The 20,807-nt window shown below is 34.1% G+C and overlaps 2 protein-coding genes across 2 annotated transcripts in view; one reads left to right on the plus strand and one right to left on the minus strand.

Moving 5' to 3' along the window:
* Window positions 1-11,562, minus strand: part of LOC135224353 (uncharacterized) — a 25,966-nt gene extending 14,404 nt beyond the window's left edge. Inside the window, exon 1 of the mRNA XM_064263277.1 lies at window positions 11,064-11,562. Within this exon, the coding sequence (XP_064119347.1) occupies window positions 11,064-11,094 (31 nt within the window). The 5' untranslated portion in view covers window positions 11,095-11,562. The remainder of the gene's footprint in view (window positions 1-11,063) is intronic.
* Window positions 11,563-13,989: 2,427 nt separating this feature from the next.
* LOC135224944 (uncharacterized) lies at window positions 13,990-20,425 on the plus strand. Its single transcript, XM_064264264.1, has 4 exons — window positions 13,990-14,465; window positions 14,839-14,906; window positions 15,261-15,438; window positions 18,868-20,425. The coding sequence occupies exons 1-4, from the start codon at window positions 14,435-14,437 to the stop codon at window positions 19,047-19,049; spliced, it is 459 nt and encodes a 152-aa protein (XP_064120334.1). The 5' UTR covers window positions 13,990-14,434; the 3' UTR covers window positions 19,050-20,425.
* The last annotated feature ends 382 nt before the right edge of the window (window positions 20,426-20,807 follow it).

The following is a 20,807-nucleotide window of genomic DNA, read 5'->3' on the forward strand; positions in this document are numbered from 1 at the left end:
CACATTGGTTCTGCAATAGCTTCAAATACATAAAAGAAAATAAATTTGAGTGGTTGCTCTTAAAACATTTGAATCATTATATATATATATATATATATATATATATATATATATATATATATATATATATATATATATATATATATATATATATTTTAGGGCTTGTGCCTTGTATGATAAGGCGCCCTATGAGGTAATGTTAGACTTGCGATAATTTTACGCTAAGTCGGTTGGTATTGCACTTCCATCTTCAATGGAGTGTCTTGGGGTTTGTAGATCACTTACGAAGTCGGGATTATCTTCTTGTTTATGACGACGATGTGTTAAACTCATGATGAATCGGTGAGGAGGTTCTTGTAGAAAACACGAAGTATAAAAATATATATATTCTTCTGAAGTTTTACATGGTGAAGATCAGATATGATTGTACAAGTCTTCTATGACGATAGCTTGATCGCTTCTGCCAATCTACATGATAAAGCTTAGGTAAAGAGGTACAGGTCTTCTAATGACGATAGCTAACTCTATTCTGCTTTTTTCTACATCTCTGTTACAAGTTATGAAGGAAGCAGATAGTAGCTCCAACATATGAACATACTATCAGATGACATAGTTACATACGAACACACAATCAAATTAGACACGCTACAGATCACGTAGGCCGTTTGATTATAGGTCGCGGTAGTTGTCTCAAGCAGGGAGCTTGGACTAAGGTTTTATAAACAAATGAATGACTACAGGTGACGGCATGTTATCTTAGCCTACTTTGTTGTATACGTCATCTTTAGCGTCTCTAGTCTGATCACATTCCTGCAAGCAATCTGGTTGACCTCTTTAGTTTTAGTCTTTTATATATATGGACTAACATTCCATATTTTTATTATGTTAACACTTACATTAGCTCGGTCAGCTACCAAAACCAACTACTGAATATTACTCAAACTTGACTTGCATTTGACTTATAGGAGTGTGATACAGACACTATGTGATATATATATATATATATATATATATATATATATATATATATATATATATATATATATATATATATATATAAGTAAATAAAAATTCATGGTGTACATGAATTGGTTCAAGTAATAAAATATAAAACAATGATATTGGTAAATAATAGTGATCACGTGATATATAATGATACAGTTTTTTCACTTCATCTCATTAAGATACATATGCTACAGAAAATACTAATGTACTCTGACAATTGCATAGAATGAAGATTAACATGATAAAAATCATATTTTAACTGATAAAAATTTCATATATGAATTGATAAAATTATTAATGTTTATGCTGATTGATTCGTTGATTTTTATGCTAAATGTTATATATCTGATTCATTAATCAATATACTAACTCATATATAACTGCAGATATTGGTAAGATAAAAGGTAACAGATTGATTATAGGCTACCTGATTTGTTTATACATATGTATATGGATTCATAAAATTATGATTAATATATGTGCACTTTAAATAGATTCCTATTGCGTACACGCAAAGATATATTTCGATTCCGTTATTTATGATCATTTATATATAGATTCCTAGTGCGTACACGCAAAAAAATATATTTCGATTCTGTTATTTATGATCATTTATATATATAGGATACATGACCGAGGTTATACTACTTCACATTTAACTAGCTTTCGAACAACTTTTCGTCCATTACACAGTTCCAGACAACCACCTATAGCCAAATGAAACGGTCGATTTCACAGGGTTAAAACAAGGGGAAAATTTGCCTGGGCGGGTCCAACGTTCTATTTTGCGCTCATACTTATTCTCTGCATCCAAAGCTACACGATTACGTTCGCGATGAATAAAAAAACATCCCCAGCACGAGTCCTTCGCCAGCAAAGTAGAGTTGAATATCCTTCGGGTCGTAATTTGTCGGAAGTATGTCCCCTTTGTAGTCGATTTCCGACAGTGGCTGGAGCGTTCCGCATGAAACGAGATTAACGACGAGATACGGTGTCGGTCGAAGAAGTCCATGAAGGTGCTTATTCCTTTCACATTGTAGGCGATTGTTACTTGACTGTAGTCGTCCGCTGCGACGAACGATTTTTTGAAGTTGCGATGTGAAACTCTCGTACTGCAGGATACTGTATCAGGTTCCATTAATCAGCCTGCAAGTGAAATTATACTTGTCACAAGGGCAAAGTAAATTCAGACGACATCTAAATACAGGGGAGGGGAGAGAGCCATTTAGACCAGACTTAACCCACATGAATTCGCTGATATTTTGGAATTCAAAAGAGTCAGCTGTACAAACTTTTTTATCCATGGCATTAACAATGAGTGAACCTATCCAGGTCTATGATGACTGTAAAAATATCCATAATTATAAAAAATAAACAGATATCAATACGAATCCCAAAGAAAATTCGATATTACTGGTAGTAAGTTACTAGACAAAGAAGTGGAAAATGGAGCTATTTGTAAGATTGCCAGGCAACATAAGAGTCAAAGAGTATATTAAGCATGATTCTGTATTTCTTTATGCTAACTGAAATGAAGTTGTGATAAAATCTGATCCTATGTGCCCCTAACAAAAGTTTCATATTCAATTTTCTCGCGCACATCCTCTGAGGTTAACTTTTAAAACATTATTAATAGGTAGGAGATGCAACGAAAAACCCGCTATGTAACTAATTTCTATATAAACTTTGGGTTTTTCAAGAAAATGTGACATTTTCCCATGAATGTGATTTACCTGGATTGTAATAAGCTAATGTTGCAAGTAAATAATCCATATCCATATCGTGATACTTCTAAATGTCTATGAGGTTCAGAAAAAAATTAATTCATTTTGATGTTATAGAAATTCTATTTCCTTATTTTGTTTATTAATTTTAAAATGATTGCAAGTTGCATTGCGCATACCGATAGACACTTGTGCCTAACGTCTGCCTTGCCCATGAGAAGTTCGGGCTAAGCATTCCTTTCTCCAGTCAATCTGCTTTGCAAGCGTGAGATGAAGCCTGTGCAAGCAGATATTTGAGGTTAAAGGAATCAATGCTGATACAGCAAACGCGACAGACCTTCTAGAACTGATGACGTCGTCACCAGCTTAAGAGTTACGTTACTTGCTGTAAGAGATACGACTTTAGTATTTTCAAATGATATTTTTTGTTTTTTTAATACTCGACCCACATGAGAAGAATGTCTGAAAAAAAAAACAGTACCAAAATTGAACAATATTTAGTTTCATGTTGGAAATCTGCATAATTGTAATTATGTTAAATTAAATATTCCTTATTCAAACTAATGAAAAAGGTTTCCATACAAATTCTATATATATTATTAGCCCTGTATAAGATTCATATAGGATTATTCCATAGATAAGATTTTCACTTCTAGACTTCCTGACTTTAAAATCTCTTTTATTTCATATTATTTTATTTATTTATTATTATTATTATTATTTTTTTTTTCATTGACTACGAATATAAATCACCGGGACAGACAATATGTCAGTAGGTTTTGATATGTGTTTGAACTTTTAGCTTATTTGTCATTACTAAAGCGTTAAGTTTGAGTTCAAATCTTTACGCATATATATTTGGATATTTAGTTAACCTATGGTTACGTTTTGCTTATTTGATTTTATCGTGATTCCTTTTTTATTATAATTTGTAACCCTTCCGACTTCTTACGGAGTGTATTATATTGACTCCACTTGTATCCATATTTATTTTATATATTTATTTATTTATATATTTTTTTTATATATATTTGATAAATTAATGGTTGGCTTGAATATGTGGAAAAGTGTTCTAGCGGCGTACCGTATAAGGCTACTTGCGGCATCAATTCTACAGATACAAGATATAAATGATAAAGGTATTTAAAACCGCGAGAACCGCTATAATCCAGTTCGGATCCAATATCACGAGTTGTAACTCGTAAGACATTGACACTTCCTATTTAATTATCCGTTATTCTACCAAACCGATTGACTCTGGGTGATAAAATATATTATTGGTTTTCTTAATGAAAAGGAATTCACACAACGCGTTATGGAGATTATTATTGATTTACACCACCCGAGTCACATTATCATGTGTTGAATTCCATGTTTACTGATTTAGCACTCATAAATATTCCTAATGCACTCAATTGCAGTGTTTGTTTTTAGTTCTATTACTTCTATATAACGTGTCAAGGAACTATTAACACTAAGAAGTGTTTATTCCCTCTGCCAGACTCGTAATTCTGTTAATAATTCTAAGTATATTCTTTCAAGGATTGATTTGGCACAGGATAGGCCCCTAAACTGACAGGTGTCTTAGTGTATCCCTTGTTTTCATGACACGTGTTACAATTAGTTATGTGCTTTTTATATCTGTAAGCATTGTAGGCCAGTAAAATAGTGATTGGTTTCTGTGACATAGTAGGGAACCCTGGATGACGGAATGCAACCAGTTTAGGACGATTGGTATGATAGAGATTATTACTACTACCTGGTCGTTAGTCATCTGCTGTGTTCTTCGGGTTTTCCTCGTCACGGACCTACATATAATATTACATTTGATTACATTATTCTGATACACATACTTTAAATATATTTTTGCTTTAGGGTTTCTGCTCGAAGTGTTTATTGTTTTTGCTTAGCCGCTGACCCTGTTTCCGTTCGAAGTGTTTATTGTTTGGTGTTTATTGCTGCTGACTCTGTTTCCGTTCGAAGTGTTTATTGTTTTGGGTTATGTCTGTTGACTCTTGCTTTGTTCAGTTTGTAACAGTTCTGCGCTCCAACCCAGATATTCAATGCTCGCAATCTCTTGGGTTAAGGAATTTTCTTGTTTAGATACGGTTTTAACAATAGGCACGGATGTTTCTATATTTTTTAGTCTAATTAATGGTTCTTTGCAGTATGGTGCGGGATTTGCGGGATAATGCGTCAGCTATGATAATTGCTTTCCCAGGTAGATATCTTATCTTGGCTCCAAAGACCTGAATGATCATTTGTCACCGAGTTCCTTTTGGACTGTGATTAAAGCCTTTGAAAAACTCGGTAAAGGACTCATGTTCAGTAAGGACTTTATCAGGATAGCCATAGATTATGAACTTAAAATGTACTAGTGAGTTAAAGATACACTAGCCCTTCCTTGCCTATTACTGTATATTTACTTTCAGAGGGCTTTAGTTTACGTGAATAAAAAGTTATAGGAAAGAACTGTTTATCATATTACTGAAGTAGTACCCCTCTTACCCCTTGGTCTGAGGCGTCTGTTGCAATAAAAAAAAAATTCCTTATTTAAATCAGGGATTTTTGAGTTAGGTGAGCTGCATTATTCCGCTTTTAAGGTATCGAACGCCTGTTGATACTTTTTAGACCATAATAAATCTACGCTCTTCTTCGTAAGATCTGTTAAAGGAGCTGTCATGATGGAAGAGTTACATATTTACATACGATTGTAATACCCACTACAGCGCCAAAGTGCTGTATCCCCCTTTTACGTTAATAGGTACCGGAAAGTTATGAATAGCCGACACCTTACCATGGACTACTTTAAGACCTTGACCAGACACATAAAACCTAGATAAACATGTTCGGTTTTTTAAAAACTCACATTTAGATATTTTACTCTGAGATTATTTGTCTTTGTCTCTGTAGCACTAGCTCTAGTTTATGTGAATGTACTTCTAAGGTATTAGAAAAGATTACAAGACCAACCAATAGGCATGTAGGGTATCCCCTAAAAGTCTCCAAACGCTGTATTGTAATTGGGGTGCAACGTAAGCCGGAGGCATACGTAAAAATTGATAATGTCCCCTGAGTGTGCTGAAAACGGTGTATGAGGTACAATCACTTAGGTAATGGTATCTGGTAAAAGCATTTAAGTAAGTCCAAGTTGGTGAAAAAAATTTATTCTAACCTAACAGAGATAATATGTCGTCGGTACATCGCACTGGAAACTATCGGGAGTCGTTTCCTTGTTTAAGCGACAGAAATCTACGCAGATACGCCAAGTCCGATTTTTTATGGCATGACGTTTGAGGGAAAAATTATATGGGCTTATTTGATTTCCTAATGGCTCCTACTACTAACATTTTTCAACTGCGTCATTTACCTCTATTTTGAAATTTCAGTGAGAGTCTATACGAAGGTACGTATATAGCTTTATGTTTGTCCTTAGACCGTATTTTGTGTTAAATTACATCCGTTTTTCCCAGAGATCACTTGCTAGTGGAGAAACTGCCTGGTATTCAGATAATAGAAAAAAACAAATTTTCTGCTGAATCACCTCTGCTTGAATGACTTTACGGATATTACTTTAGATAGATTATCAGAGAGATTCATCTACGACTGATTGGGCGTGATTAAAAATTAGCAACAATAAAAGAAATGCGATATTTATATGTATAGGTTTTTGTGGATTACTATATTAAGTTGTTGCTGCGAGTCAACCGTGTCTAGGGCTTTGTTCGCGGAAATCGTTATATTTCTGAGTGTCGGCAAGGATTAAAATTTCATTTCCCAGCAAAGTCTTTTTACACGCACTAAGACATTCGAGGGTGCATGCTTCTCGAGATTTTGCGTGCAAACTACGACTGCGGTTGTGGGAGAATTCTGTTGGGTCATTTGAACAATGTTACGATTTATGAGACAAATGTATAGTTCCTTTATATAAGTTATTATTTGATTAACTGTCTCATTTTTGTTCAAACGGATTTTAATATGTTTGAAGGTTTATAGGATTTTCCTTTGATAAACACGCCTTATTTTCCAGGATGTAAGACAATATTTTGTATACCCCTAGATGGATCTTACAATTACACTAGATACAGATCAATGTTTTTTATAACTATAGAGGTATCTGTAAGCGCTCTCTTATCCGGGCTTCTCATTAGGGAAGTTCGAACAACAGACGGTGAGTCCGTAAATACAGGATATTACGTGTACTAAAGGAATAATACAAGATATTCTAATTTTTTTTTTTTTTTTTTTTTTTTACGGCGCGTACAGTCGGGCTTAATCCACCAGTATTTATTATAACTTAATGTATTAAAATTACTAGAACCTGCTCTGATTACTTGATACTGTTGTGTGATGCATAGGAAAATTCCTTTTTAATTTTAAAAAGGTATTTGGTATGTATGATCCAACATCGCTTTTCCCCACTCTGCTAGAGTCGCTTATTGTGTGGAATTTGCTATGCTTTGAACACTTCGGCAGTTTTGACTGACCTTGACCGCTTGACTAGGTGACACAGTCACCGAGTTTGCTTGTTTGATTCAGAACGGGCTACTGTTTCTATTTCTTTTTTTGTAATAATTAGGATCCTTCTCTTTATTACCATCGGCAACGTATTGTGTGTTTTTAGCATTATGTTGCTGGTTACGTATAAAGCAATGAATGACGAACTATTAGGAACTGAGCGATTACTATTAAGACAAGTTATCTCTACTGTATTCAATATTAACTGTTTGTACTTCATTCTTTGCTAAAATTTGAAATAGTGAGGGATCCTGGTCAGCGCATTTAGCCTGATGAAAGTTTTTTACAGACATGTTATTCCTTGCAATCCAGCTATATTTTTAAAGTTAAGTTGAGTCATTGAGGTTCGATATTTTATATAACTAAAAAAACTAAAGGCTAAAACTGCGATCGGGACTTTGCAAAGGAGCATTTATTGTCATGACCCGAAATAGTGTTACCTCTAATTTATATAGATTTGTACGGGTGTTCCACTTGTTTTTTGTGTGTTTTCTAATCACTACGGTGCTTAACGACCCTATCCATGCATCTGTATAAATACAGACGTCCACTGCATAAACGCATATTCGCTGTTTAATATGATTTGTTACGTAAGGGATTAATAATCACCCAAAATGATAAAATTAACATAGTATATGATTATGATATTTCAGTAGAACTTCTGGAAACAGACACTCAAAGATAAAAAAACTCGCAGTAGCGAAATCTCAATGATGTAGATAATTTCTGTAAAAAAGTAAGATTAAGAATGTCTCGTAACTTCAGCCACAGGAATAACGAAATTCGACCTGCGAAGGAAACACTCAAAGTTACTCCAAATGAATAAAAAATTGTACTTAGCTTGCTTTTGTGGGAAGTCACGGTGTTCCGATAACGACACATGGCCTTGGTCCTCCTTCTCTATTTAGCGGATGACCCGGTTTGGCTTCAGTTTCCCCCGTGCGCGTTGTTTCGATGATTCGAGCCCTTGAAAGATCCGATGCTGCAGACGCGTTCGGTTTGTTTCTTGAAGTGCCGGAAACGCTCACTAACGATGTTTTCTTGAATGATTCTAATGAGAGACGAAGCTTGCGTTGCCGTAGGAAAAAGACACGTCGGTTTTGTTTCTTGAAGTTATTCACTAAACGATGATACTAAGTTGCTTGAAGAATCTCTTGCTTTTCATCGTCGGTGAAGTTCTTGTTGTTTTCTGAAGTCGCTCGCTAAACGATGATACTAGGTTGCTTGAAGAATCTGCTGCTTTCGTCGTCGTTGACTTCATGATTTATTATTCTGTTTTATCTTCGGAGAAGTTGTAGAGTCCTTCTGGTACGCTTGCCACCACTTTTAGGGCTTGTGCCTTGTATGATAAGGCGCCCTATGAGGTAATGTTAGTCGGTTGGTATTGCACTTCCATCTTCAATGGAGTGTCTTGGGGTTTGTAGATCACTTACGAAGTCGGGATTATCTTCTTGTTTATGACGACGATGTGTTAAACTCATGATGAATCGGTGAGGAGGTTCTTGTAGAAAACACGAAGTATAAAAATATATATATTCTTCTGAAGTTTTACATGGTGAAGATCAGATATGATTGTACAAGTCTTCTATGACGATAGCTTGATCGCTTCTGCCAATCTCTACATGATAAAGCTTAGGTAAAGAGGTACAGGTCTTCTAATGACGATAGCTAACTCTATTCTGCTTTTTTCTACATCTCTGTTACAAGTTATGAAGGAAGCAGATAGTAGCTCGAACATATGAACATACTATCAGATGACATAGTTACATACGAACACACAATCAAATTAGACACGCTACAGATCATGTAGGCCGTTTGAATTATAGGTCGCGGTAGTTGTCTCAAGCAGGGAGCTTGGACTAAGGTTTATAAACAAATGAATGACTACAGGTGACGGCATGTTATCTTAGCCTACTTTGTTGTATACGTCATCTTTAGCGTCTCTAGTCTGATCACATTCCTGCAAGCAATCTGGTTGACCTCTTTAGTTTTAGTCTTTTATATATATGGACTAACATTCCATATTTTTATTATGTAAACACTTACATATATATATATATATATAAATATATATATATATATATATATATATATATATATATATTATATATATACACACACATATATACATATATATATATATATATATATATATCTATATATATATATATATATATATATATATATATATATATATATATATATATATATATATATATATATACACTGCGTGAAATTATACTGACACACGCAGATGACATAATATTAAGGAAAGTGAAGGCAAACTCTAGAAACAGGTAAAACAGTTTGAAAGCGTTGGAAGTGTAAGAAAAAGAGGATAATGGACACCAGGAAAGTATAGCAATGAATGTTGGCATGGTTGGTGGCAGAATGGACTTTGTGTACTAGTCTAAATATGCGGTACATCGACAAAAATGAGAGAATAGTCGAGTCATCACTGAACATGTAGCAGAATTATATGAGTGGATTATATGAAAGGACAGTTGAGCAAAGGATCCTTTATGGGGAGTGGATACTGAATGCAAATAAAAAAAAAATAAATAAAAGCTGAAGATCTTGGAATGATCTGATTACTTTATACATATGCAAAAAGTTGGGAAGAGACTCTGCACATGTGTAAGAAGACTGGGAATGTTTAAAGGGGGAGCAATTGGAATTCTGAACGCAAAAGAAAGATATTGAGGCTACTGGAATGACATGTTTACGTGGCACTTGCAGCGTCTGAAGGAGTGAAGATAAGAAAGCTGGAGATACATAGAAAACGTGGAACAATACCTAATGTAGTTGGAGCTATGTATCAGTGTCCTGAAATGGTTTGGTCAAGAGGAGGAAGATAGATGTGTGAAGGGTATATGACTGGGAAGTGTTAGGGAGATGGAGAAGATGGGAAATGTCAGGGGGACGGAGAAGATGGGAAGTATTAGGAGGATGGAGAAGATGGGAAGTATTAGGAAGATGGGAAGTGTTAGGAAGATGGGAAGTGTTAGGAAAATGGAAAAGATGGAAAATCTTAGGATGAAGGAGATGTGCAGCGTTAGAAAGATGGAGATGGAAAATGTTAGGGAGACGGAGAAGATGGGAAGTGTTAGGGAGATGGTAAGTGTTAGGAGGATGAAGAAGATGGGGAATGTTAGGGAGATTGAGAAGATGGAAAATGTTAGGGGGACAGAGAAGATGGGAAGTGTTAGGAGGATGAAGAAGATGGGGAATGTTAGGAAGATCGAGAAGATGGGACCTGTTAGGAGGATGGAGATGATGGAATGTGTTAGGAAGATGGAGCAGATGGGAAGTGTTAGCAGGATGAGGAAGATGGGGAATGTTAGGAAGATCAAAAAGATGGGAACTGTTAGGAGGATGAAGAAGATGGGGAATGCTAGGAAGATCGAGAAGATGGGAACTGTTAGGAGGGTGGAGATGATGGAATGTGTTACGATGATGTAGAAGATGCATGTTAGGCGGATGGAGAAGATGGGAAGTGTTAGGAAGATGGAAAAGATGAGAAATGTTAGGAGGGTGGAGAAGAGGAAGTACTGGAAAAGTACAGAATATATGTGTGACTATTTGCGGATGCATAACATGAATATGTTGGGCAAAACTTATTATTCCAAGTATGCTCTTTTTATAATTTATGTTGGTGAGTGCTTCAGTTAAGGAAGCACAGAATATCATCCTCCCTTTCTGCTAATATCTCTTTTCCATATCTAAAGCCCCATATATTCACGTAAACGCATAATGTTAAGAATTCATAGCTCCTACACTCTTTCAACAAATAAAAAAAAATATGAAAGCACCTACTCTTGCTGTTTATATCATCGTTTGCCATCATTGTGAAGGACGAAAGAATTGTAAAAACCTTCGTCAGGTAGCGAGAGGAATGGGATTTATTTTAAAGTTCGCCCAAAATGACGTCAGCCTCACGTTGGGCAACGCCTGACAGTTGCCTCTACAGAAATGACCATCTGTGAGGCAGGCGGCAGCTCGTCAATGAGAACTTGAGAAGTTACCCGCGTTCCGTTTGTAGTTCCTGCTAACACCACTTGGCGGTGCGCATGGTCCCATTCACTTCTGGTTTAACGGCATGTCTGGGAGATGGAGCCCACCGCCCTGTGGTAAAAATGATCACAAACAAGGATGTCCAATGCTGAAGACGATCTCCATTGCCAGTCTTATACATTCTTTCATGCACTTTCATTGAAACATTATTTACTAAACGTTTACACTTGGAAGACGCAGTTATCATATATCGATATCCTAACACACACAGTTGCGATGCGCGGGTAACATACAGTCAGAAACTTACTCGGGCAGCTATCTAAGCTCAGGCAAGATAAAAAATAACTTACGTCCGGCAACGCGGTACGAGTCGCAGAAGTTGCCAGTGGGGTGTTTTCGGAAATTCACTGCGAGGATTCGTATCCTGTCAAGAATGCTGGGATTAACTACGATTACTTCTTTTTATTCATTATTTAATAAAAAAAAAAAAACTATTTACACACGAGTCATCATCAGTAGCACAGGTAATAAAGAATTCTTAAAGTGCGTGTAGGTTAGTGCAGAGGTTCTTAACATAGTAATCAAACTATAGATATTGATGATGGCAGTTGAGGACATACATTATACTGTAGAAGATTATTAATGAAAAGGAGAAAAAACCCTATCTGAAATATTCTACTAAAGGAAAAAGAATGTTTGACAACGTCCCTAATCCATAGCACAAATAATTTGATATGTCTCACAATTTAATTAAAAATTGGAAGATGTTTTGTATTTTGCTTTGAAAATTTTCTGATCCTTACGAAAATTCATTTATATCGTCACTCTATACAGGATGACTCACAAGGGGAAGTAAAATCCTGTCACTTTTTTTCCTTGTACCACCGAGTATCACTGTACAGCATAAAATATCTTCATGTAGCTGTTTCATCCATCGTGACTTGGAATCTTTGCCTCCAAAACATACGAATACCCACTTGTAGCATTATGTGAGATACTATTAGTGCATATATATATATATATATATATATATATATATATATATATATATATATATATATATATATATATATATATAGTGTGTGTGTGTGTGTGTGTGTGTATATATATATATATATATATATATATATGTATATACATATATGTGCATATATATATATATATTATATATATATATATATATATATATATATATATATATATATATATATATATATATATATATATATATATATATATGTGTGTGTGTGTGTGTGTGTGTGTGTGTGTGTGTGTGTGTGTGTGTAGTATATAGTACATCTTTCCAAAACCACATACGACAACATCTGACGGAGGCCCTTTATAAATGAGCTTCGTCTGTCATTGAATATGAAGAAATATATCACCCCCCTCCCCTCTTTCCTCACAATAGAATAGCTTTGGCACCTGCCTGGGTACCAAATGGTACTCACCGCCAACCCGCGTGTAAAGAGGAGGCCCAGCCATGAATGATAATACGAGAAGAATGGCTGACCATCCAGACGAAAGTATTATGTAGCATGGTTATTCATTTTCAAGTACTCTCATGATTGGCAGAGGTAAAATATATACAAAACGTTTGTTCGGAATAGATAATATCATGGTCTATCATGTACTAAAAAAATATCTCTTTTATCTGATAATGAACAGATCGGCAGAATTAAACATTCTATGCAGCTACTGAAAGACGGCGAACTGTAATGGTGATACTAAAATTCAAAGGCCCTATACTTTGGCCCATATACTTATTATTGGGTCTTCCATAGACAGTGACAGGGTTTTCGGGGTCCTTATCTAGGACTAATACTTCTTGGGGGTCCTCTTCTTTATGATATTTACAGTCTTTTGTTTATGTTTTTAGGGTAATCCCCAACGCCTGGACTTGATACTAAACACGCCCCAAAGGTAGATACATTCAGCGTTAAAACCTTTTATTTTCTACAGTTCCCAACGATGCAAATTCAAATGGTTTAATTTCATACTTACCGAGTGGATCTTAAGCCTCATCTACCGCGTTATATTCAAGGATGAGGTTATTATAATTGCGCTATATTATAATCTTGAGAGAGAAGCTGTGTATTTATTGTGTAATACGTCCTATTATTTTATAAATATCTTTTCTATTAAGAAAAAAATAATCTAAAGGAAAAAGGTACGCACTCCGTGTAATAACTCATAAGTCTAAGCAACATATATTAGTGCACAATTTTGCGTAACTACGATACAATACAATGTTGACATCGCACTGCGAGTTGCTTCCCTTTTTCTGCCATTGGCTAGAACTTCGGCTTCTGATTTAACTACAAAATGACACGGATAAATCCATGGAAAAATTAATTTCGTGCCAATATTGCTAAAAGTTAAATATGCTATTATATACAAGGCTTTTGCTATATCTGAAAATATTATTTTGTATATATGTTTGCGTTATGTAATAACTAGTCACAGCCGAACTCATAAGGAAACAGCTATTGCGCACCTGTCTCTCCTAAAATGTAAACAATGGCAAATAAAATGAATTTATTCTATTTGAGTGCGGACCAATCTAAAGCTTTATTTCTGTAGTAGTTAGACACATCTATAGTAAGATGATACTTAAAAAATGTTTAGAATCAGGAAGGGACGTGCATATACTTTATTTAAATGAACAACCGACGCCGGTGCCAAATAGCGCTGTGGTTCACCGAGCCAGTGTTTTTGGTAGCGCTAACTGGGGACGGGCTCGTGACGCTCTCAGGATGTTCTGAATTGTGCTTTACTTCGTGAGAGAAAATGGACAGTCAGGAAAGCTCTCTGCATGCAGGACGAAGTAATTTTCCATATATAATTCTAAATTTTATATAAAGGTGAAAATTTAAGTCACATCATCTTCTCAAAATATTTTTAGATGAGTAGAACATGACGGAAACGGAATCTATAGACTACGGGTTGTAACCGTATTGGTTGCCAGAGGCAAGATACAAATACAGAGAAGAAAAGACTTGTAGTTATACGAACTATTCTCGGCGCAATGAAAAAGAAAAAAATAAACATGTGACCGGCATTAGATTTAGTTATTGGTGAAAGTAGAAATACCTTTATTTATATCAGTGTCTGACAGAGAATTCTCCCTGAAATGTCAAGCGAACCTTCCAGATGTACGACAACTTTCCGAAATGAGCAACGACAGAGAATCGACAAATAGAAGTACGGCTTGGTATTTTTTGTCTTGGTATTTTTTGTACTGTAGTTATATATTGGGTGAAATATACAGAATACTATTATACACACACACACACACACACGCACACACACACACACACATATATATATATATATATATATATATATATATATATATATATATATATATATATATATATATATATATATGTATACACACATACACACACACACACACACACATATATATATATATATATATATATATATATATATATATATATATATATACAATTGTGTGTATAATGTATATTTTGTTTTGTTCTTCTTTGATTTGGCTGAGAAATGAAAAAGACAGCGTGACGCGGAAAATATTTACAGAAGATTTATTTTCCAGTTAACTACGTTCTGGGACCAGAAGGCCAGACGGTTGTCGTAGTTCCTCCAGAAACAATTACAGACGAGGTAAGAGAGAGAGAGAGAGAGAGAAGAAGAAGAAGCGAGAGAGAGAGAGAGAGAGAGAGCAGAGAGAGAGAGATGAGGAGGGACGGAGCAGAGAGAGCGAGAAGACCGAGAGAGAGAGGACGAGAAGAGAGCGAGAGAGAGAGAGAGAGAGAGAGAGAAGACTTGAGATGAGAGAGGAGAGAATCTTCAGTTTACTAATGACTGAGTAATGTATCCAAATTTTGATGAAAAATTATTCAGTGGTAATTGACATTTAACATTAGCCAATTTGTGTAGATTTATTTGTGAAAATTCACTAAATTGAGGGTATAAAAATCTAGTTTTTATTTATTTATCTATTTCTCTATTTTGCAGAACGAAGAGGATTCATCCACATGCATCGCTTGGCTGATTGTCCTGGCTTGTTTCGCGATTACTTTCTATATTACTGGACTCATTTTCGCAATCGTAGATAGTTCAGTGGGTTACAATATATTTGTGGATGTCCACAGAGCCACCATTACGGCGACTCATATATTCATTGGAACTGCAGGTAGGTTACAAGGATCTTATTTGTACTCCTCTCTCTCTCTCTCTCTCTTCTCTCTCTCTCTCTGTATATATATATATATATATATATATATATATATACATATATACATATATATATACACACACATATATATATATATATATATATATATATATATATATATATATATATATATATATATATATATATATATATATACATACACACACACACACACACAAAACAACACACACCCACAACACATTATTATATAATATATATATACTATTATAATATATAAAATATATATATATATCATTAGTTATATATATGTATACAGAGGTGTGTATCAAGCACACCATATCCGTTTCACATTGCAGGTTAAGCCACTGAGATTTATTTACAATGTATTGTGTAAGCATAAAAAAGATAATAATATATATATATATATATATATATATATATATTATATATATATATATATATACACATTCGAACTGTTTCACATCAGAGAAACAATTTTCCAATAGAAGGCATCGTCGACAGTGATTCAGGGGTTATATGCTTAACTTCAGTGTACCTTAAAAAAAATCACCATATATGGACACGAACAGGAGTTTTGCACTTTATGAATTATGATCAAGTTAATGCTGTCCTTTGGAAAATCCTTGGTTTTTTCTCACTCGAAATTGTGAATCATATTCTTTTGGTTTCTTCGTTCTAATTTCTCGTGTAGAATTTCATTCTGGTAATGAATTATAATACTACTTCATCAGCATCATCATCATTATTACCACACTTTAGGTGCAATCTATCAGGTTGTTGTCGCATTCGGGACACAAATTTTATCATTACAAGTGCCATTTATGTTGGCACTCCCATGGACGTGTGACACAGACTCCTTCTTGCGAAGTTTTGGCACCTTTCTGTCACACTAGTGCTTTCGCGAATAATCAATCCACATTCAACTCCGGACCTGAAGTTTTCAGCATTGTATATATATATATATATATATATATATATATATATATATATATATATATATATATATATATATATATATATACACACATATGTATATATATACATACATACATACATATATATATATATATATATATATATATATATATATATATATATATATATATATATATATATATATATATATATATATATATATATATATATATATATATATATATATATATATATATAATATATATATATATAGCGTACACTATCAATATAGAGTTAAGGATATAATAATATAAAAAAAAATAATGAAAATGATTAAAGAACCTTCAGTATCTCAAGGGGATTGCTAACTCGAATAATCAGCAAACGGAACCTCATATATTTTCGTAATAAAACTTATATAAGACATAACAACGAATTGACTTCCAACTATAAAACTGTACCAACTACCATTTCGGAATGTACGTGTGTCATCCTTTTTTCCAATGATACTACTTTTCTTTCTTTTTATCATTATTATGATTTTTTTTTTTGTTTTTTTTTTTTTTTTTTGCTCTATCACAGTCCTCCAATTCGACTGGGTGGTATCTATAGTGTGGGGTTCCGGGTTGCATCCTGCCTCCTTAGGAGTCCATCACTTTTCTTACTATGTGTGCCGTTTCTAGGATCACACTCTTCTGCATGAGGCCCGGAGCTACTTCAGCCTCTAATTTTTCTAGATTCCTTTTCAGGGATCTTGGGATCGTGCCTAGTGCTCCTATGATTATGGGTACGATATCCACTGGCATATCCCATATCCTTCTTATTTCTATTTTCAGATCTTGATACTTTTCCATTTTTTCCCTCTCTTTCTCTTCAACTCTGGTGTCCCATGGTATTGCGACATTAATGAGTGATACTTTCTTCTTGACTTTGTCAATCAACGTCACGTCTGGTCTGTTTGCACGTATCACCCTATCCGTTCTGATACCATAGTCCCAGAGGATCTTTGCCTGATCGTTTTCTATATTATTATTATTATTATTATTATTATTATTATTATTATTATTATTATTATTATTATTATTATTATTATTATTATTATTATTATTATTATTATTATTATTTGGTCGACCTAAATGTTTGCCTGGTCTGGAGTGTGTATCATATATTTAGTCGGGTTCACGAGGGTTAATTTGTTTTGTGGTGTTGGACTTAATGGAAAAACGTTATTATGCTTTTATCTGGGCCTTACTTTAATTATCTGCAAGTGCAAATTCGTACGTGTGGATAAATTTCATGTTCATTACGAAATATATGTTAAAAGAAAATTCGTTTAATTTGTCATTCCATTCAATCAGTAATTGTTAAACTAAAATAAATGAATAGAATAATACACGCATAAATGAAATCAGCCGGGGACCCTGATGGATAAATCTAGGCACCCTAAAAGATGCTTGATTTAGAACCTTATTACTTTTCTATATGAACGCTTACGCTTAGCTCCCTAGCATTACAAACCTATCCATTGAAGGACCGTCGTATCTTCACGGCTAATCTTTCCTTATTACAAAACAACATGGTTCTTTCTTACTTTTCCTTTCATCACATCTCTCAGGCTACTACTTCGTGCGCACACTTCTAATTATTGTGCTCATAGGCTAATTTATCATCTTCCATCAACGAGTGCTGGAATTAGAGGCACCCAAACCTCACCTTGTGTAACCTCATTTTTAACGGGATGTGTCGCTTCTCATTTGCACTTGTCCTTCTCGAATCACTGTCTATTTATCTTGCCAGGAGCTGCCCGCTTCATCGTTTTATTTTGATATAGTTCGTCTTTTATATATTATACCTAACACTACCTTCTCCATTTCCTTTTCTCTCCTTATGCCAAAAGTAATGTCTCTTCACAGTTACACGGCTTTCACATTAAACATTCCAACGAGGCATAAGAAGGTATTTTCTAACCAACAAAAAAATATTATCCATTCATTTTCTCACATAGCCATGAATAAAAATGTTCAGATCAGCACATAAAGAAATCAAAGTAGTCTGTATCACCTGTATCATTTTACCGACTGCCTTGTAATTGAAGGTCACTGATACAATTTTTCTAAACCCTACATACAAGTACTTTAGCACTAAGGGAGATTGATAAATGGGCATTAAAAACTGAGGATAGCATGATGAATACAATAGTAGGCAATAGTAGCTAATAAAGGAATTTTATTTTCTCATGCTTTAATTATATTTTATTTTACATTATATATATATATTATATTTATATATACATATATATATATATATATATATATATATATATATATATATATATATATATATATATATATAGATACACACACACACACACACTATATATATATATATATATATATATATATATATATATATATATATATATATATATATATATATTTATACGAACATTGTGGAAAGAGCCATGCCAACTAAAACGTTTTATTTTTTCAGGTTTTTTGACGATAGTCTGCCTACTTGGCTGGAAATATGTTGAAATGCGAAAAGAAGAGAGTATCAGGCGTCTCATGTACACTTACGACACAGAGACGGAACTGAGGAGAAATCAGAAGATGCTACGTAGGACTCATCTTGCATCTGGCGTTCTGCCGGGAGACACTCTCTATCTACGGTGATGTGGCGTTCCTTCACGGAGACGAAGCTATTCTCCGTGTGCAGGGTTGTACCGTATGCGTTACTTAAAGATCTCTGCAGCGTCCCTTCGGCCACTACTAGCTGCAACGCCTTTCATTCGTTTTACTGTACTTATGCTCACATTCTCTTTCTTCCAGTTTCCTCAACCCTCTCCTAATCATGGTTTCAAAGTGCAACTACAAGGTTTTCCTCCTGTTACAGTTTTCAAACCTTTTTACTCTCAGTCTTCCTTTCAGCATTGATTGACTTCATAATCGATCCCAGAACTTGGCCTTTTTGCTTGAATTTTATGTCCCATCCTTCCATCCTCAGTGTGTATCGATACCTGTGTAATTATAGCCTCCTCAAGTACGAGTACCAATATTGACACTTTAATCATCACCTCCTAGATGAAAAGTTGTAAATTCACTGGTACTCAACTTTTAAAACCACTTTTGGAGTATTTGGTCAATGATGATGTATATTACCACGATAGTGAAAAGATAGTTTAGGAAGAGATTTTATGACGCAAATGACCATGATTTACTTGTCTTCAGCTTCCTGGAAAGTTGACGATAGTAAGTAGGGGACTTACGGGTTTTAGATTGATCTGCAATCTGTCATTAAAACGTATTTATTTAACTGAGCATTTCCCCGTCTGTAAATCTTTTATGTTATTACAGAAGATAATTTTTTTTATTAACGATATTGAATTATGTATACAGCCTATTGATGAATGCCTTAATCAATAGAATTTAATGTCCACAAAAAATCATACTACCTGAGATACCACCTCGTTCGTTCATAACACAATAACCATCATTAACTTGCACCTTTGCCATAGTATAAGAAGCAGCTCACGACATCAAAATACCTATGAAAGTTTGAATACACTCATTTAAAACTGAATATTTTCATATTTAGATTTATATCGCCTACAGTTCGAGGCTTAATCCTCTTTTCCCGGTCTCCTTCAGAATAAATGATGATTGGAAATTATAATATAACCTTTCCGTAACTGTAAGAAATATTCCAATGGCAGCATATCTGTTTAATGGAAATTTATTTATATATCAATATGTATCTTTCTCCCTGTCATAAGACTGGAATTTCTCCTTGGATTATTTTTTCTTTGCTATGAATGCCAGCAACCCATTCATACATGATGCAACTTATTAATAGATGAAAATACAATCATGATTAGTCATCAAGAAAATAATGTTACCTAGCACTATGTTCTTTCATCAAATGGGGTTCCTTGTTCCAAGGTACCATATTTGTAAGTATAATAAGGCTACTCTTCCAGGTCTCATATTGCGGCTGGTGAATTTCATATCTAATATGAGTGATCTCTGAGTATCTTTGTTCTACTAGTTAATTTTTCACATTTGCGTAACTTTTAGGAAATTTTGTTAGTTAAATCTGATGTATACAAATGACAGATGAGCTGTCTAGTCGTTAGATGATGATGATGATGATGATGTTTATTATTATTATTATTATTATTATTATTATTATTATTATTATTATTATTATTATTATTATTATTATTATTATTATTATTATTATTATTATTATTATTCTGAGCAAAAACTTCTTTCAGTTTTCTTCTGAAGATGGAAAAAGAAACCCACAAGATTACTCAGTATAACTTGTTTACTTGTAAGTAAAAATACTATGTAAATACTTACAAGTAAACAAGTTATACTCAGTGATCTTGTTGGTTTCTCTATCCATTATTGTTATTAATTATTAGCCAG

The sequence above is a fragment of the Macrobrachium nipponense genome, chromosome 12, assembly GCF_015104395.2.
Source record: "Macrobrachium nipponense isolate FS-2020 chromosome 12, ASM1510439v2, whole genome shotgun sequence".
NCBI lineage: Eukaryota > Metazoa > Arthropoda > Malacostraca > Decapoda > Palaemonidae > Macrobrachium > Macrobrachium nipponense.

Bases quoted from the DNA above. Each gene is read 5' to 3' on its own strand.
- LOC135224944 (XM_064264264.1), top strand. From the start codon at position 14,435: ATGAGCAACGACAGAGAATCGACAAATAGAA. The intron at 14,907-15,260 runs GTAAGAGAGAGA...TCTATTTTGCAG, and splicing joins CAGAAACAATTACAGACGAG to AACGAAGAGGATTCATCCAC. The intron at 15,439-18,867 runs GTAGGTTACAAG...TTATTTTTTCAG, and splicing joins TATATTCATTGGAACTGCAG to GTTTTTTGACGATAGTCTGC.